General features: G+C 41.6%; 1 protein-coding gene across 1 annotated transcript in view; it reads left to right on the forward strand.

The window, feature by feature from the left end:
• Positions 1-18,705, forward strand: part of thsd7ba (thrombospondin, type I, domain containing 7Ba) — a 100,045-nt gene that overhangs the window by 12,230 nt on the left and 69,110 nt on the right. The window contains exon 3 of the mRNA XM_049003305.1: positions 12,738-13,593. Within this exon, the coding sequence (XP_048859262.1) occupies positions 12,738-13,593 (856 nt within the window). The remainder of the gene's footprint in view (positions 1-12,737; positions 13,594-18,705) is intronic.

An 18,705-nucleotide genomic window follows, 5' to 3' on the forward strand; every position in this document is an offset into this window, starting at 1 on the left:
TGGGCTGTTATTTTTCTACATCTCATAACTTAGATTCCTACAGACGATTCAACTCTTCTGCCAGCTGATCCCTCCTTGCCCGCGTTGCTGCCGATATACAATCCTTTGCACATGCAGTACAGAATCACGCCTTCTAAAGTCCTGTAATGTGTCCTTATTTATGTCCAACGGACATCATCATCACGCATGGTCATGATATGCAACGTAGAACATGTCACGAAGAATGCTGAGATCTTCTGCGGGCTGTTCTGTAATGTTCCACGCGGCTTATCTAAACATCTGAAATGCATTTTAGAAATCCTTTCAGTTACAGTTCGTGCTTTATGCTGGTAATGAACTTGAAAGGTTTTTTCTTTTTTTTAATGATACAACTTGTTCTTTACTTAATATACGTATATTGTGTGTTTCATTAAAAACTGTGATCACATGTAAGGACCAGATGTACTCTATAAAAGGGAATAGTGATGGCATACAGTAGTAAATGACTTTAGACATGGTTTTTGTTCGTTAAACTTTGTTGAGCTCCATGGTGATCTAGCTGTTACTGTGTCAGGAACAGTTTTGCTTAACCTAACGTTAATAAAAGCGAAGATCTGCACATCTAAACCCAGCAGCAATTTGTTTATTAATTCGCTTTATCAGTTCTAGCTAATACAATTAACTTGCAGCCCCTTGATGCAAACATCTTCCACGCAGGAACCATTCACCAACCTCCACCTCTTTTAATTATGCTAAATTGGATAAACTAGGATTATGGGATGGAAAACGGCTCATTAATCGTAATGGAAGTACAATCCCTTTGTACTTAAAGCAGTTAGTTCCCATGAACCCAATCAACCAAATCGAATTTTATCATGCTCAGTGACCAACCTGCCCCAACACACACAAACACAATCACGTTTGAAATGATATATATTGTATTCTGTGTTTTCCAAGGCCGTTCGATCTTTCGATTGCTCTGGGGTCATTTGAAGCGGACTTCCCAGCCCACGGGAGAGCTCTCTCAGTAGAAGAGGCCCCTGTGAATGTAGAGCTTTGAAAAGACCCATTCACCTGATTCCCTGATTAATTACTCAGGCAAGATGAAAAGCCATCAGTGGCACCATCTCAAGGCTGGAATAATAATCCGTCCATCTTATTAGCAATTCAAGGGCTGTGGAATTCAGTTAGATTCCCATCAATGGAGAAGGCAGTTCTCACAGTCGATTGTCATTGCGTGTTTGTAATTAAGCTGTGCTATGATACACAATTGGCCATGCACTGAAGTCAAGTTGGAAATGACAGCCTCTTACTTCCATCAAAATAGAAATTAAAAGTTTTTAAATGCTTTTGTAGGTCCGATCAGAGGTGAAAGATTTTTGTTTGGTATATTGTCTAATTATCCTTGCAGGATATTTTCTAATATTTAAATGCCTGCCTTTTTAAAACTTATAAAAGCATTATGCTGTCGTTCTGCAACCTTCAGTAATTTAGACATAATGGCAATTTCATATTATTTGGAAATCACTTTTCATAACTTTCATTTTCATCGCTTGAACGATGGTCAGAGGGGTATTGTAACTGCCTCTGTTACAGCTAACAGGTACAAATTACTGTGTCACCTGTCTTGTTGCTAAAACTTTGCATTCAACTGCTTTTGGTTTCAAATACATTCATACTCCATCATTTTAAAATCTCCACATAAAAAAGGCACCGGGGTACTCATATGTTTTATTGTATTTTATAAATTGTTTTTTTTTTTTTTTTAAATAAAAAAAATCAATTACTGCAAACAATTTATATGATAATGAATGTCTTTCATAGGAAAGTTCATATACCAACATAAATCTTCAAGCTGTGGCCTAACATATAAATAATTTTTCTGCGTTTCTAATCTACAAGTACTTTCCTAAATTATCTTGCAGAATGGACAAATCTTTTTTTAAACTCGGTCCACCAGCATTTTCCAATTTATATTTATATTTAAATTTTTATCTAAAATTTACATTGTTTCTGACCTCACTTGTCCTTACGAGTATACGCACAGTTTCGCTAAATTGCTGTCAAAATAGATTTTAAGCTTTTTTATAGTTACCTATTTTAATCTAGATATATAAATATCAGCAAATACTTCTAAAAGCTTAAATATTTAAACATTATTCCATAAATTCCTGTTGTGCCATTGTGATCATTTTTATTGAGCTATGCTGCAGGTGTGACTTAAAGCATATTTTGGTTTAAAAAAATATGAATTAGAAATTCAATGACAATTGGGCAGAAGTCAGGATTTAACAGACAAAATGATACCACCATTTATAGTGATCATGTCTTGCATTTGAAATCTGACTGCTGTTATATAAATGTATAAATAATCTAATAAGATGAAAATAGTGTACCTTCCTGTTGCCAATATATTTGACTGCCGGATTGTTAGTTCGTATCAGCTTCTATATAATTGGAGCACTCTCCCCAATAGCGCATTCTGATGGGGGGCGAGTTTGCGGGCAGTGCTAGTTGACTAATAATGGTTGGGGTGCCGAGCTTTACAGTGCAGTGGAGGCCATTTGGCATGAGATGTGGGTGAGTCCATGACACCTAATCCATCCTGCTCGCTGGCTCCTCCATTAATCTGGGAGGGAGAGTTCTGAGAGGAGACAGGGACATCTGTATTTCTCTAATGAACGTTAAGGTGAGAGGTCCGATGACTTTGTTGGCCTTGTGTGTACAGATGAGTATTGTGCGTTGGCGTCGGTGTGGTGAAGCTATCGTTGTTTCCACCGTCATTTCCATCAGCCGAGTTTAACCTTGGTGGGCCAGTGTCCTGTTCTGCCTGAGGACCTTTCCTTGTAATCAGCATTCGTGTTACAGACACCAGACTTGTTTGATACATTTGTATCCACATCAGCAAACCTGACCTACCCAACGCCATTCAGGATGACGCTGTGTGAATGAAAAAGCAAGAGTAATGTATGGGCTTGAATACTGGCTAGGCCTCCCGCCCTCTCACTCGACTGTCCCTCAGGGTGGATTTTGTTATTACTGCGATGCAAGGATCCCAGAGTAACAACAACTGGCTTTTCTTACCCCATCGATTTAGCGTTTTTAAAAGTCAATGGTAATTGTCCCAGAGCCGCTCTGGGTTGGGGTAGGTGCTATGAGGGACGGATGATACTGAATGTTCTGGATGATGAGGTACCATGATATTCTATGAGTAATGGTCCAGAATTCCAACCAAATTCAGTCAGTTCAGCTAATCTATTGGCGAATTTGTTGGATAATTCTTTGCCTCATCAAGCAATACACTGCTGAGTGGTAACAATTGTGGTACGAAATGGACATAAGGTAGCACACACATGGATAATATTTTTGATCATGATATAAAATGATAAAGCGAATAAAAGATTCAAAAATGAATTGATAGGTAGAGCTGTCAAATCAACAGTCCAGCTGTATGCCCTTTATATAAATGATATTTTGTAGAAAAACAACAGCTTCTTACGGTAATTTTTTTTCAAGAATGAAGGTACTCACTGACCTCTTCTGCCTGTGAGCCAATGAAGATGTTGAAAATGCCAGATTAATGTGTGGGGAGAGTGAGCGTCATGCTGGGATGACAGACGGAAAAGAGCAAATCTATTTAACCCCGGCAGGTGACATCCAGTGGGGGACCTGGCTGACATCTATAAGCAATTTGGTGGAAAAAAATTCCCTCTCTTTTTTGGGTCTGGCTGCACAGTGAGTGTCCAGATTCCAGGAGACGTCTGAAATTTAAAGGCTGTGTAACAAATTTAATCATAAAAAGTGACAATCTGATAATAATAAATCTAATCTTCTGAAAGGATCTTCTTTTTAATCTGAAAATGCAGCATACTTTAATTAGATTACATTAGATTAGATCTGGCTTTGTCATTGTAGTACAAGTACAAGTACTCAGAGAACGAAACGCAGTTTGGCATCTAATCTGAAAAGTGCAAGCAAAATAGTGCAAAAACATTTGGAACAGCTGTGCAGTTTTTACATGTGAGATAAATCATTCATGAATGTACAGTGGTACACATGGTGTGATGTAAATATTATGTAGCCTATATACAGCAAATGTGATATCATGGAAAATGAATTCAGAAAAAGAATATAGAGAATATGGCTTTCATTGAATGGAAAACATTAAAACATGATTGTAGAGTTATAATTCATTAAGAAATACAATAAACAGCTGCACAACAATTACTTGTTTTCTCACCTTTAGCTTGCTTCCTGCGTTAGGGAGGACTGATTTTAATGAGCTAGCTAACCAGGGTCTGGCCTCGTTACTGAAGTTCCCTTCGCCTTTAACTCAGAGCCTTTAGAACACATGCTCCTTCACCATCAACAGTCTTCAGGAATTAAGGCCATTAGTTATCACTATATTAGTTTCTTTGCTTGTGCTTCCCTTTGAAGCCCAGCGACAGGATTGCCATTTAGGGGTCTGAATCATTCATAATCCAATTAGCAATAACCTCTCCGTCTCTGCATGCTAAGAAATCGGCCAGACAAGAAATGATAGACTTAATGAGATACACACATTATTATGGGCTTGTAGGGGCTGGCAAGTAGGACAAGTAAACCGTACCAATTTCTAATGTACTTCCACACTGTGACGGTGGGTGGCTGTGAGGTCAGTCATGCTGTGACAAATACTGGTTAAATGCACTGTTGTCATGGCTGGTTTAATTAGCATGCGTTGCTGCACCAATGAGAAACCACGCCTTATTAATCTGACTACATGATATGCAATTATGTGATTTTTTTCTTCACAGTTAAAGCAGTAAACCTTTATTCATGAATGAAAACATTAACATGTTCATTTGACTGTAACACTTTGCATACTACAGCAGAAAGCCCAAACAGAAACAAATAATAATGAAGCACGATGTTCTGCTGGTTGGATTCAGTGGTCTCTCTCTGTGTAGAGGTGACATTTTGAACAGTAAGGTGGGTATTTAAATTTGTAGAGTGTCTCATTAACTGTAAAAACAACAGTTTAGCTGTTTCTGCACTGCCGTTCCTTGGGAAACCGTCCGTGTGCCAAACTAAATAACACGCAGAAGGTAGTGTAGTGATTAAGGGGGTTTACTTCTCCCATGAGAAGCTTTGCTGTAGTATTCTTGAGCGAGGTACTTAAACTGAATTGCACCAGCTGTTTAAATTTCAGCTACTTTTTGGCGGAGGTGTGGTGGTTATATGAGCTGAACAACAAAATACACTTGACTTGAATGCATTTTATTTATATATTTATTCTACTGTATAGTACCTACTTACCAAGACGACTCCTTTTATTGAATAAAGATGGCCTTTGGCAGCACATCTGCGGCTACATATTACTCATGATTGGATGACAGCATTTGATGCGTTGAGATCCTAGAAAACTGTTCAGGCAGGGCATTGCTGGGGTACCGAGCTTGGGCAATATGTATCACACGTGGCTTGATACCATTGTGCTAACAAATAGTGGATATTGTGTGGCGGAGATGTGGAAGCTGAATTTGAAATTTAACCAGTTGGATGGTTAACACTAGTCTGGGGGGGGGGGGGGGTAAGCAGATGCTGTTTCAAGTTTTCTGTAAAACAAGGCTTGTGGAAACGAAACCCTGGGTTCTCAGCTTCTCACCATAACAACAAATCAAAGGCTCCAGTGTACTGAGTATTCTTCTGTTGCAGTTGAATTAGTCTGTGTTTATGTACTCCGGAAAGAATGTGGTAGTTCAGGCATCGGCCAGCTTATTATAGAGCGGGATCAGGAAACAATGAGTGAGTGTCTGAAAAAATATTAGTTAAAATAAATTCGTTTTTCAATTGACATGCTTCAGCATAAAATTATCACAGCGGTATAGAGTGGAGGGCGTGACACTACAGGCAAAAGAGTGGCTTGGTGCGTTCGTGGTTCCATCGTGTCTTGACTGTCCCCCATCGCCGTCCCGTTTATAATAACCACCCCCGTCTCACAATCCGTGCGGGAAACATGCTTACGTTTTTTTTTTAAAAAGCACTCCTCGATGTTGTTGCGTAAATGGTGATTAGATGCCTGCCACTGAGATTCCACTTCCCTGCAGTTCGTGCAGGCATCTCTGGGGCTTTCGGTGCGTAGAGAGCACAGGGCTAAGTAGGAAAGTGTGCAGTAGCATCACTCAGTTCTCAGGAAAATTATTTCATGCATAATCAATTAATTCCAGAGCAATAACATATCGTCACTGCGGGAGCACAGCGAGTGCCCTCACTTTGTACAACTGTAATCCTATTAAGAAGGTTTTAAACAAAGCATTTTTTAATAATGCTTTATAAATATACTACTGTGCATGCATTGTTCAGATAAGCTTAAAAATTATATGCAGCGGTTCCTCTGCTGCCTTTTGTAAATGGCATTTTTCCATTAAAACATTAGGCCCGAATACCGACTAAATACGAAATTCATTATAAAAGGCATCATTTTGGAAGAACCGCAAGATATGGCATGGAGTCACAATAGCCTTGCTTCTTACATATAATCATTTATGGTCACAGGTGCAATATGTGAAAGCTGCTCGCAGTCAAGTATTCAGTTCTGACGTCAAGTGAAACACCAGTTCGTAAAAAAAAATTAGTATCACCTGTTTGACAGTTGCACAAAACTTCCTCAAAATACCTTTTCTGTAACAAATTCAACTTACTTAAACAAGGCAGTCAATGTTTTAGTGGTTTCTTTGTGGAACTTAATTATCTAGCCAGTGTATTTGTGGTTTCATGTGCAATAGCTAATTTAAAACATTCAAGACTTTTTTCAATGGAGGACATAATTGCTTTATTATTGTGCCTTTAATATTTGATATTTGACAGTTTTCCCATATAACTTATCCTGAACTCAGTTTCTATATACTGTATTGGGAGCTCATAATAACACAACAATATGAAGGACACTGCCACAGAGCTTTGCATTCCATGGAGCCTGTCGGTGGGTATTTAAGGTTTTCACACGGTTGGGTTGATGTGTACCTCAGGTTTTGGGATGTGTAAAAAAGGGCCTTCTGTGGCTATTGTCATTGCTGCTCCCAGACAGCATGACATGCTGAATTTCACTAATGTAAGCTGTGCGTCAGATCCTCATGGAATACATACACGCGTATAGTATATATTCACACAGGAAACTATGTGTTTGGCACCGTAGTAATTTCTGATGCATAATTTTGCTGTTTTGTTAAATAAATATATAATATATTAAGGTGGTTATTTACTCATTATCCATTAGCCATCACGGCTTCGGAAACAAACACCTGGATAAAATTAGCTAATACTCTGAAAGATGGATTGACTGTGATGAACATCTAATGAGCTTCGGCATATATTAATCTGGTAATTATGCATGCAGACTTGCAGCTGCATCGAGAGAGTCATGTTTACGTGAGACAGGGGTCTCCATCTATATACTAAACTTTCATGCACAGTGTGTATGGAAAAGAGAAAAACAGATGTTATGCAACGTATTAAGATATGTGCGAGATTTTTCTCTTATTGGGTGAATTAAATGGGTGATATTTAAACGCTGCCTGAGGTACAATTAGATGCGATATATTCTGTTTTTTAGTGACATCACAGTAATATGTTATGCATCAAATGTCATCTTTGAAGTCTCTTCAGGGGAGTCGATTACATTTAGGCTGGGACAAAGGAACCTGAAGTAACAGCACATAAAGACAGCAATACCACAAAAGTGAGTCATAATGGTCAGGTGGATTTGAAATAAAATAATGCTAATGTAAGGAAGGGCAGGTTATTTCCTTGTAATCAAAACTGCTATCTTTTTCTGAGCACGTACAGTGTCTGCAATTATGAGTTTATGATGCAGATAATTAGGTTTGGATTGCATATACTGTTCTTCAGCTTGAAGAGAGGTAACACTGACAATAATAACTCAGTTTTAGAGACACTATGTGCTGTGACAGAGTGCAGTCTAAGTTTGCCAGACTGCGGTTGCACTACTCTAAGAAATCATTAACATGGCAAGGTGTGTTTTTTTGGGGTAGAAATGTCCTGCTAAAACAGGCCTGGAGACTGGGGTACACCCTGAAATGGAAGGCAGTCAATCACTGCGCACATACACCCACACACAATCATACTCTACGGGCAATTCAGACATACCAGTAAGTCTGACTGCAGGATTTTAGACAAGGGCCCCGAGTTCTCAGAGGGAGCCCACAAAACATGCGGTGCCCATGCACACAGGGCCCCCCACCACCCATGTTGTTGCAACCAAGGGTAGTTATTGAGTAGACATACTTATCTTATGTGTGCATAAATGGTTTTTGGGAAGGGATCCTTTACAGCTAAGAAAAATTGACTATTAAAATATTCCTGAGCTGGAAAGCAAGATCGAATAGAAGGATGAAGACAGAAGGATTCCTTGACTTTAGCTCTGATTTTCATTTAGGTCTTGCTTTAGTTTGAGTGTAGCTCTGAGCTTTCCATAAATGCAGGAAGCCAGGGGAGATGGAACGGTAAGTATGATAGAGAATAAAAGTAATTTATAGATTAAATAAACCAGAGAGTTAATGATCGAGGTTTTTTTTCTGATTGACTGGAGAGGAAGCTTCAGGTTTGTGGTAAGTAAATAGGTTCAGTGTGGGATAAATGCTGGTCCCACTTAGGAGAGGATGGATAGAGTGGCAGAAAGGTAGCAGAGGCTCAGAGAAAGGGAAATGAACGGTTTGAGAGATGTGACCAAATGACTGCCAGCTCTCGTGAAGAAGAGACTTCAGTTGGGAGGTACACTGAGGAAGGGTATAAGCTGAGGCTGAACTGGCCATCTGGCGTATCGGGCGAGTTCTCAGCTGATGAGTATGTGGGCCGGGAAAATTAATTGTAGGGACCCCTTTACCCCCCCCTCCCCCCCCCCCCCCGAGGGTGTCAGTGGCCTAGGGCTGGCTGTCTAAGTTGATTTTGTAGTTTCCAATGCAGTCGTCAGGTGTGTGGTGGACCGGGAACAGTCTGCAATAGGCCGTGTTTATATGGAAAGTTGTGGCAGATACCTTGTGGGTGACGGGAAACAAGGATAAATAGTTGGGTTCTCTCAGTATCAGGGTTGGTGTGAAATTAGAGGGGAGAAGTGGGAGGGGAAGAGAAGGGTGGGGAGAGAGTGGGAGGCAGCAGGGGCTGCGATCCATCATTTGACAAGAGCCAGGGGCGAGAGACAGCGGAGGTCTGTGTTCGTGTGACATCTGCTCGGCAGTTTCGTGGTGGGCCTGTCGGAGGGAGGTGGGGGGGCGGGCAGAAGGGCTCAGTGGGCGGTGCAAGCGCAACGTTGGGTTCCAGCGCAGACTGCTGTGTCGGCTGGGGCAGTAAATTCAAATTAGGGATTGTAAGAGAGAGGAAGCGATCGTAGCTGTTTGGGGAATATCAACGGACTTGGTGTGCCGTTGGAACCAGATCTTTAAGTTGCCTCATAGACTGTGCGGTTGTCGTGTGAAATTGCCTTTGAATGCCCCGGCCTTTGAGAGATAAGGCAAGCTGTTTCCTAATTACCAGCACAACAATGCTGCCTTACAGTGCGTTCACAAAAAGAACACCAGCAGATTACCTTGGGTGAAATGTTTTCTTTATGGTTGTTTGCGCTGTTTTGTACATGACAACGCAGCACACAACAGCCACAAGTCACTCAGACTCTTGAAAGAGTAGTGTTCTGGGGCCTTCTTATGTAAGAGTGATACTGAATGATGTTGTCCTTCTTTGACGTTAATTTGAAAGTCATCTTGAATCGCCATTAACCTTGGGCGCCTACCTTAAAGTGTGTCTCTGATTTCTGACTTGATTTTTTTGTCTTCATGCTATTTGGAGACTTGCAGTTATATTCAAATAGGATAGCTAGTAATTTAATTTTAATAAAAATGTGTTTTGCAGCATTTAAGAGTTGCAACTTATGCAATTTGTTTTGTATGAAGGTTTTGGGTTCCTTTTAAATGACATAAGTATGTATGCATTCACGGGAATTTTAACAACCCTAATCTGGGTTGCACCGTCCCCTGAAATGTCATTTGCATTTATTTCTTTGACAGATGCTTTTGCCCAAAGCACTGAGGAGCATATAACTGTCAAGGAGCCAATTGCTGCTAGGCTCAGCTTTCAGTGAGTGACCAATGACAAGCAGAGGAACGTTATCGGAACAATATCTATACAACACACCCGACAAGCTATTCAAATAAATAACACCAGGGGAATCTATTAGCAAAGAGGAAAAAAAAACATGATCAGCAGTTGCAGTAGAGCCAAGTGAAAACATTTCAAAAGAACAGTCAACAAAGACAGAGAGCCTGGGAGGATCAGTGGCAGGATGAGGTTAGTTTAGGTGTCCCCCGAAGAGATATTTATTTGTCGTGATGGAGTGGATGTAGTTAGGAGCCACATATGAGAAACATCTGGCGTGAGACTTGTTTTCACGTGGTGCAGGAATCACCAGGTGACGTTCATTTGCTGACCGTAGAGAGTGAGACGGAGGTAGGGGCCATTCCATTAGCAGCCACGAAAGCCAGCCACGGGACGTGATCTCGATGAGAGCACCTGCAGGGAGCCAATGGAGGGAGAAGACGAGAGGTGGAACATGAGAGTATTTTGGCTGATTGAATACCTGACCTGCTGCTGCATTTGAATAACCTGCAGTGGTTTCACAGCACATGCTGGCAGCCCTGTCAGTACTGCGTAATCTAGGTGGTGGGTTGAATCCTGTCCCTGCTGTGTGTGTTGGGAGTTTGCATTTCCTCCTCATGTTCTGTAAGTTTCCTCACAAATTGCGCAGACAAACAGTTATATTAACTAGCGTATCTCAGTTGCCCATGGGAGGGGCGTATGTGCAATGACCCCTGCAATCCCTTCTAGAGTGTTCTCCGTCTTTTGCCCTGATCCTTAACATTTCTGAAATTGCGCATAATAATTGTGCAAGCTTACTCCAGAATGTGTGACAGAGCATAGCTTCTGCAAGAATAAAGCAGTCCTCTTCTCCCAAACATTCCTCCAGAACTTCAAGCTATTTCAAGAATAGGTAGAATTAATTAAGTCTAAAAATGTTATCATTTATCATGTCTTTCTCACTGAAGGCAGTGTGAAGGTTGCACCAGCTGATTAAGTCATTTCCACACTACCAGTTACTGCAGTTATTCAGTAGCTTCGACTCCTGCACATTAACTCTATGCTAAACACTGCTCTCGAAGGTACAGAGGGAGCCTCAATGCTGAGTTGCTGCCTGTGTCTGGTTCGTTTCAGTGACAGGTGCATACTCTGCTTATGGCTTTCTGTTATCCACTGTTTGTGTTGCATTCCACTTACATTTTTACTTTGGGGGAAAAAAGAAAAGAAAAGAATATATATATATATACAGTATGTAGCCTAGGTCACCTGCACAACATGCTTGATGCAAAGGAAAAGTAGCACTTAAATTGCTGTAAAAATGCATCTAGCACAGTTTTTTTGTCGCGCAGATTGTATTAGCAGACTGTGAGGTTGCAGTTGAACGGCTTTGAATTATAATAATATTTAAAATGCCAGCAAGCTGTTAGTCACAAGATAATATCGAGATATGAATGCCTGAGTGACCTCTGGGGTGAGGGGCGGCATTTGCGTGCTGGGAAAGGGGTGAGGCAGGTGATACTCACTGACTTCCCCTGCGGCTTTTAGCAGGCTTCTCTGCTTTGTTTTGGTTTGCCTCTTAGCCTGAGGAGCTGCTTGACTACATACCTTGTTGTGACCCTTTTAGTCATCCAACAGCACTTTTGTGTCTTCTGTGTTTTTCCTTGTGCCTGAAATAACTCCAGAATGACTCCAGAAATATTTTTGTCACTCCCATGTTTTTGTTAAACCCTCCTACACTCTTGGTCCAATCCCTTACTTTCATCTTGATGCATAATCACCCAGACTTTATGTCATCAATCTGTTTAAGGTCATTCTGGTCAATGGTCCTTTGCTCAGTCTTGAGGTTTGGTTTTTCCTACTCTGTAGTCAAGGTTTGGTCTTGAACTTTTTTCTGGGTGTTTGATGTCTTACTCCTCTGATCTTGTTTGGTTCTGTGATTCGGGTTTGTTCTGGTTCTGCTTTTTCATTTGGTCTCTGATTTCCAGTCTTCTTCTTCCTGTCCTGGTTTCCGTTTGGTGTTCGCTTGGCATCACTCAGTACCACAACTTCCTCTTTCAACTGATCCATGTGAACTTACCCGTTGTTCGTCTGGACATTTTGTCCGTCTGTACAGTGCTTCGCCAGTACACTGCAATCCAGTCATGTGATCGGCACAGCTTCTGAGGCAGTGACTCAGACTTTCCTCTCAAGCGTCCAAGTGTCTTGCTCCTGCTAAGCTTTTAGATTGTTTTACATAGCTGTTATAGTGAAAAGAGACCGACAAACCATTTGGCTCCACGAAACAGAAGGTACTATCTGACGATGTTGCGAGTCAGAATATTCTCTCTGTTTTAATATACACATCATACAAATCTTGGTTTCATTTGAAATAATTCTCATTTAAAAGCAGGGCAGCATGCATCTGTTTGAAGTTTTGTGAGATTTCAAGTTTTAATTATCGCACACACAAACATACACTGTACATCTGTGTAGCAAAATACCTTAAGGCTAAGTTAAGCTACAATCCAGTCGGAGCAGGTGTGGCTCTAGCCGTGCCATCTTGGGATTTGTTTTCTTATGTATTTGGTGTTGCCAGTTGAGAGGAACACGGTGAGATACTGAGGGCAGTGTTTTTTTTTTGTCTCCCTCTTCAGGGCAGTGGGGCAAATGTGTGGGCGAGGAGTGTGGTCCCGGTGGGTTTCAGACCAGGACTGTGTGGTGCGTTCACGCCGAGGGCTGGACCACGCACCACTCCAACTGCTGGCCTGGGGACCGGCCTGAAGCCCAGAGGCGTTGCTTCAAGGTGTGCGACTGGCACCGCGACCTCTTCGAGTGGGAGGTGTCCGATTGGGCCACCTGCTCACTGACGCCCCCACCTGCGGTTGAGCAGAGGTTACGGGCTGCGTCGTGCGTCACGGCGCAGTATGGTGTCCAGCTGCGCAGCGTCCAGTGTGTGCGCAAGTCCAACCGCAGCGTGGTGGCAGATCGCGTCTGCGAGTCCTTTTCCCAGAAGCCAACGCTAGAGCAAGCCTGTCTCATCCCCTGTCCCTTTGACTGCGTGGTGTCTGAATTCTCAGCCTGGTCTACCTGCAGTAAGACCTGCGGAGTCGGCCTCCAGTACCGTACCCGGGCAGTCCTGGCTGCCCCCGAATATGGCGGTGCTAGCTGCCCCAACCTCACCCAGACCAGAACCTGCAATAACATGCCACCCTGCCCCAGCGGAGAGACAGAATACCTGTACAGTCTGAAAGTGGGGCCGTGGAGCCAGTGCCGGCTCCCTCCCCCGAAAGAGCTGTGGATGGGAAGGACCACCCCAGATCTCGGCACCGATTCCACCGAGGGAAATTCTGTCCAGCGCAACATCCGTAGTGCTGGCCACCATCTGCACCAGCACCATCATCATCATCCTCATCCTCATCATCACAACCCCAAGGACTGGGACATCGAAATCGGGTACCAGATACGGCAGGTTCGCTGCGTGAGGAACGACGGGAAAAATGTCATGCTGAGGTAAGGACTTAATTTAGCCAATCATGATTCAGAAAATATAGGTACTGGTGACCAGACTGGGAAAAAGTCTTAGGCATGATGTTTAACTAATCTTCATACTGGTGTAAGACTATGTCTATCAAACTGTGTCAGCTTAGCAATTTAAAACTCTAAGGTCAACCCAAGTATTTGCAACAACCGACAAATACATGTATTTTTTGACTCAAGCACTAACAGGCCTCATATGGTCAGTCAATATATCAGATTTTTCAACTATTGAGCAGGTGAAATTTAACAAACACATGGAATGACTGGGGTGTCCCTAAGTAGTGGTTTGGGACCTGAAGCTGTGTTCTTCTACCCACCCGACAAGATATCAACTTTTTCGAGAACAGAAGAAATACTTGATAGTTTTTATTGTGTTTTCTGAGAAAATGTACACTGCAAAAATAGTTTAAACATTCTCTTTGACTGCCTAAGACTTTTGCTCATATATTGTATGTGAAATGTATACACAGACGAGGACAAATTTGTTTGTACCCTTACAGCTCGATGAAACAATGATCCATTTCTCCTAAAAAGTGATTCAATTAAAGGCAATTGTCTAATGTATACCTGCATGCCTTTAGTATGTGATAATCTACTAAAACTGTGAAAAGAAATGATTTGTTGTTTATTTTACAGATATACTAAAATAGTATGGACATATTTGTTGGTGCCCCTAAAGAGACTATTTATCCTTGTATTATAGTCATGTTTCAAATGAAGTGTTTAACCATAATTAGTATCACAGGTGCCTTCAAGTTTTTCATCAGACATTCAGCCTATTTTATAGGGACAGAACATGCTACTGTGTTTGGTATCATTGTGTGCATCATACTGATCATGAAGCAGAGAAAGCAAAGCAGAGAGCTGTCTGAAGAGCTCAGGAAGAAGATGACCATGTTATAGGTAAAGGCTGCAAGAGCATCTCCAAGCAGCTTCCTGTTCCTGTGACCACAGATGCCAATATTATTAAAAAGTATAAGGTTCATGGAACTATAGCCAACCTCCCAGGATGTGGACGCAAGAGGAAAGGCAACCCCAGGTTGATCAGAAGGATGGTGTGGATGGTAGAAAAAGAGCCAAGGAAACCATCCAAAACCATCTAAGCTGAACTCCAAGGTCAAGGTCCTTGAGGTCACTTTATGATCGTACATCCATCCATCGCACTTTGAAGAATAATGGGCTCCACTATTGACAGATAAACATTTAAAAGCCAGAGTAGAATTTGCCACAATGCATGATGACAAGCCCCAAAGTTCCTGGGAGAATGTCCATTGGACTGATGAGACAGAACTGGAGCTTTTTGGCCAGTCACATCAGCTCTATGTTTACAGAAGTAAAAATGAAGCTTTAAAAGAAAAGAACTCCATACCTACTGTGACACATGGAGGGGCTCAGGTTTGTTTTGGGGCTGCTTTGCTGCATCTGGCACAGGGAACCTTGAATCTGTGCAGGACACAATGAAGACTCAAGACAACCAAGGCATCCTGGAGCGAAACATACTGTCCAGCGTCAGAAAGCTCAGCCGCAGTCTCAGGTCATGGGTCCTCCAACAGGATAATGACCCAAAACATACAGCTAAAAGCACTCAAGAATGGCTGAGAAAAAACATTGGACTATTCTTAAATGGTCCTCCATGAACCCAGATCTTAATCCTATTGAACATCCATGGAAAGATCTGAAAATTGCAGTGTGGAGACGCCACCCTTCAAACCTGACAGCTTGAGCAGTTTGCTCTGGAAGAGTAGGCCAGACTACCTGCTGGCAAATGCAGACGCCTCACTGTGAAGTACAGAGATCACTTGTTGGCAGCGATTGCTGCAAAAGGTGGAGCTACAAAATATTAAATTGAGGGTACCAACTTTTTTCGTCTGTGCCATTTTCATTTGTTTGATTATTTTACATATCCAGCTGAATCAATAATCAAAAGCAAAGTCTGATTTGTGTTAAATTTTAAATAAACAAGGGATGTCATTAAACTTTTGTCAGTTTCAGAGATAGCTGTGTTTTTTTGTAGAAGGGTACCAACAAATTTGTCCTCATCTATAAGTAAACTGTGAACTCTGTGTTTTCATGAGGTCTCTGTTATGCACCTGCTAGTCATTGCAGGAGATTTTTATATCCTGTGAAATAGGTGAATCTTAATCGCCACCTTGCCAATGACGCACACGAGCTGGGTGTTGAGACCTGCACTACGGCTGTGTGAGGCTGGCTGGGAGTAATTTAATTGTTTTTTTCCTTCCACAAAAAGGATTGATAGAGTTGTTTTTAACCACGACTCGTAAATCCGTTACGTGTCACATGGAATCAATGGCCAATCCGTCTGGGTGTGGAAACGCCCTGGCCTCATTGTACTGCACCTCTCAGCAGTGTGGGCTCCACCATGACTGTGAAAGAGCTTTTTCTGGATGGATAGAAACACACAACACACTGTTAAGGGCTCCATTTTAACGTTTTGTCATTTTTCTGCATAGAAACACTTTGCTCTCATAATGTTAACATACCACCGGAACCTTAATCCACAAACTATGATAAAGATTAATTTCATGGTAAAAAACAACTGCTAAATACCTACAGGAAAAATGTCTGTGGCTGCAGTGTTGGTCACATTTGTAATAAAAAAGGGTCTGCTTATCAGCTCAGCCTCATAAATCTGATTAAACCTAGTTCTTTCGTGAGTGTTCCACTGTATAAAAATAATCCAGCTCAGTGGGAGGGGGCAGTGTTACCAGTCCGGTGGGGGCCCACAAATACAGAAGGTTAAGATGGGAGAAATTCAATCATTTTCTTATAATTTAGACGTTTTCAGCCAGTTTTCGGTATTATCTCAGATTGACTCATAATGTAGTCATTTCCAAAGGCAAGTGTTTTGGTGTATTTAAAGATTAGATGTTTATTGCCAATATATTTTAATAAGGTGTCTTAAAGTAGAGCCCAGCATAAATATTTTATATCGTAAAAATACAGGTTTTATAATTATCTATGCAGTGACGCATCGAAGATAAGCGGGTGTCTTAAAGTGGAGCTGAACACCAATAGAATATCACAGTTTTGACATAAATAAATTGCATCAGTGAATTGTTATTATTAAAGTCATTGTAATTATTTGCTTTGTGCCCTGTATATCTTCGGATAGGCTTCAGGCACAGCAAAACTTTAATGGATAAGTGGATGGATGGGTAGATATCAGCTGTATATACAAGGGCGGGGCCACAGCCCCCTTCTCTGTCATTTAGCAATTCATAACAAATTCTTGGCTTTTGATAAGGTTGGCCCCTCTGTGTGAGTTATGGCCCCTCTAATAACCACCCCCCCCCCCCCCCCGCCTTCAAAACATCCTGGAATCGCCCCAGATTAATATTCATTGGCAGGTGTTAGTGTATAAAATGCACACTGTCGATTTTCAGTGTGGTTGTTACCATGATCGAGTGTAAAGATGCATCATCAGAACTAGAAACTTGCCAGAATCCTGGAACTTTCTGCTGAAAGTTCCTTCGACTGTGAGAGGGTGGTGGTATCCAGGAGGAACGAGTTATTGTCCCTCAACTCTTTCATTACCATTGGAAGTGAACACCACCATCAGCATTTTATAGTCTCAGTTTCTGCTGTGACATTAATTCTCTCTGCGCACGTAGCCTGGACAACCACACCAGATAAAAATTCTACCTGAGATCCAGCAACCGGGGCTAAAGCTATTGCAGGCTCCCAGGAAAAAAGTTCAGCCTGGGTCCCACCCCCAGACATGGACTCAATGGGTGGTATGCGGTTTTATGGCTTAGGAGTCTACCTATGATCAGAAGGTTACCAGTTCAAATCCCTGCGGCTGGTGAAGTGGCGTTACTGCTGTGCTCTTTAGTTAGGCCCTTATCCCCAGTTACTCCATGCAGCCCAGAATTTAGGGGTGTCGAGGCCTCTGGCCTCAATGTTGGGGCTCCACCTAGAGCGTAGAATGTGACTGTAATAACCATATGCAATATGCAAAATATACCTAGTTTCCCTACAGGGACAAATAACGCATCAATATTACAAATAAGCATGTTCCAGGGCCCTTATCATCTGTGGCCCCTGAATCTGAATTGCTTCCATACATGGCACCTGGTCCAGAAACGAACTCCATGGCCATAAAGTATATCGTGACCCAAACGTTAACGATGTCATTTAAACTGTGTAATGAACATTCTCTTTTAAATAGTACAATTGGAGACTCACTGTTATGTAATTGTCTTGAGTATCTATTTCCCACCTGAGTAGAACTGCATTCAGTTTTTCTAATTACAGTCTAATTAACAAGTAAGATGACAGAGAAATAAACGTCTCACACACACACTGTTGTGCATCCCTAATTAAATTGTTAAAAGGTAGTGAAGTGTTTTATATAAGACTTATATTTACAGTCCTGATAAAACATCTCCCCTTGCGGTTTTTAGGGGTTCATGAAGGCCATTAAATAAAAGCATTTACAAAATGTATAAAATGTGTATTTCATTATGCAGAGGTTTCCCTTCCTGTTGAAGGGAATTTAAGAGGGAAGTTCCCCATTGGCTGTGAATCTCTCCGGCCTCATGAGTTGTGATTCTGAAGGAACTGGACAAATTCTCCAGCTGGCCATAAACATTGATGTTATAGTTATAAAAGACTGTCAGTCTGACAAGAATGTCTGTATCGGTACAGATTTCGGCAATGTGAAAATAACTTCTTTTATGGGTGTGTTTTAATATCCAGTCGTATTCATTTTTTAAGACCTTCACCAAGAGACTCATAAGGCTAGACTGAGTTAGATGCGGGGCAGACCAAGGGAAATGATGTAGACCTGCACTACTCCACTACACATTTGTTGCTTCCATAAGGGTGATGGGCAGATTTGCCCTGTAAATGTTTTTTCCCCAAAATGACAGGTATCCCAAACAAATACAGTATTCAAGCCTTTCCAGCTTGACCTAATGATGTCATATAACAAAACTTGACCGGCCAGTATTTTAGGAACAATTCCTGTTTGTTTTCTGTTTATCTAATGCCTGTCTAATATTACGCATCACAAAGATCAAAGTTATGCTTTTAAAACGTATGTATGCAAAAGGAGTCAGTTAT

This window comes from Brienomyrus brachyistius, chromosome 1 (assembly GCF_023856365.1).
Source record: "Brienomyrus brachyistius isolate T26 chromosome 1, BBRACH_0.4, whole genome shotgun sequence".
Lineage (NCBI taxonomy): Eukaryota > Metazoa > Chordata > Actinopteri > Osteoglossiformes > Mormyridae > Brienomyrus > Brienomyrus brachyistius.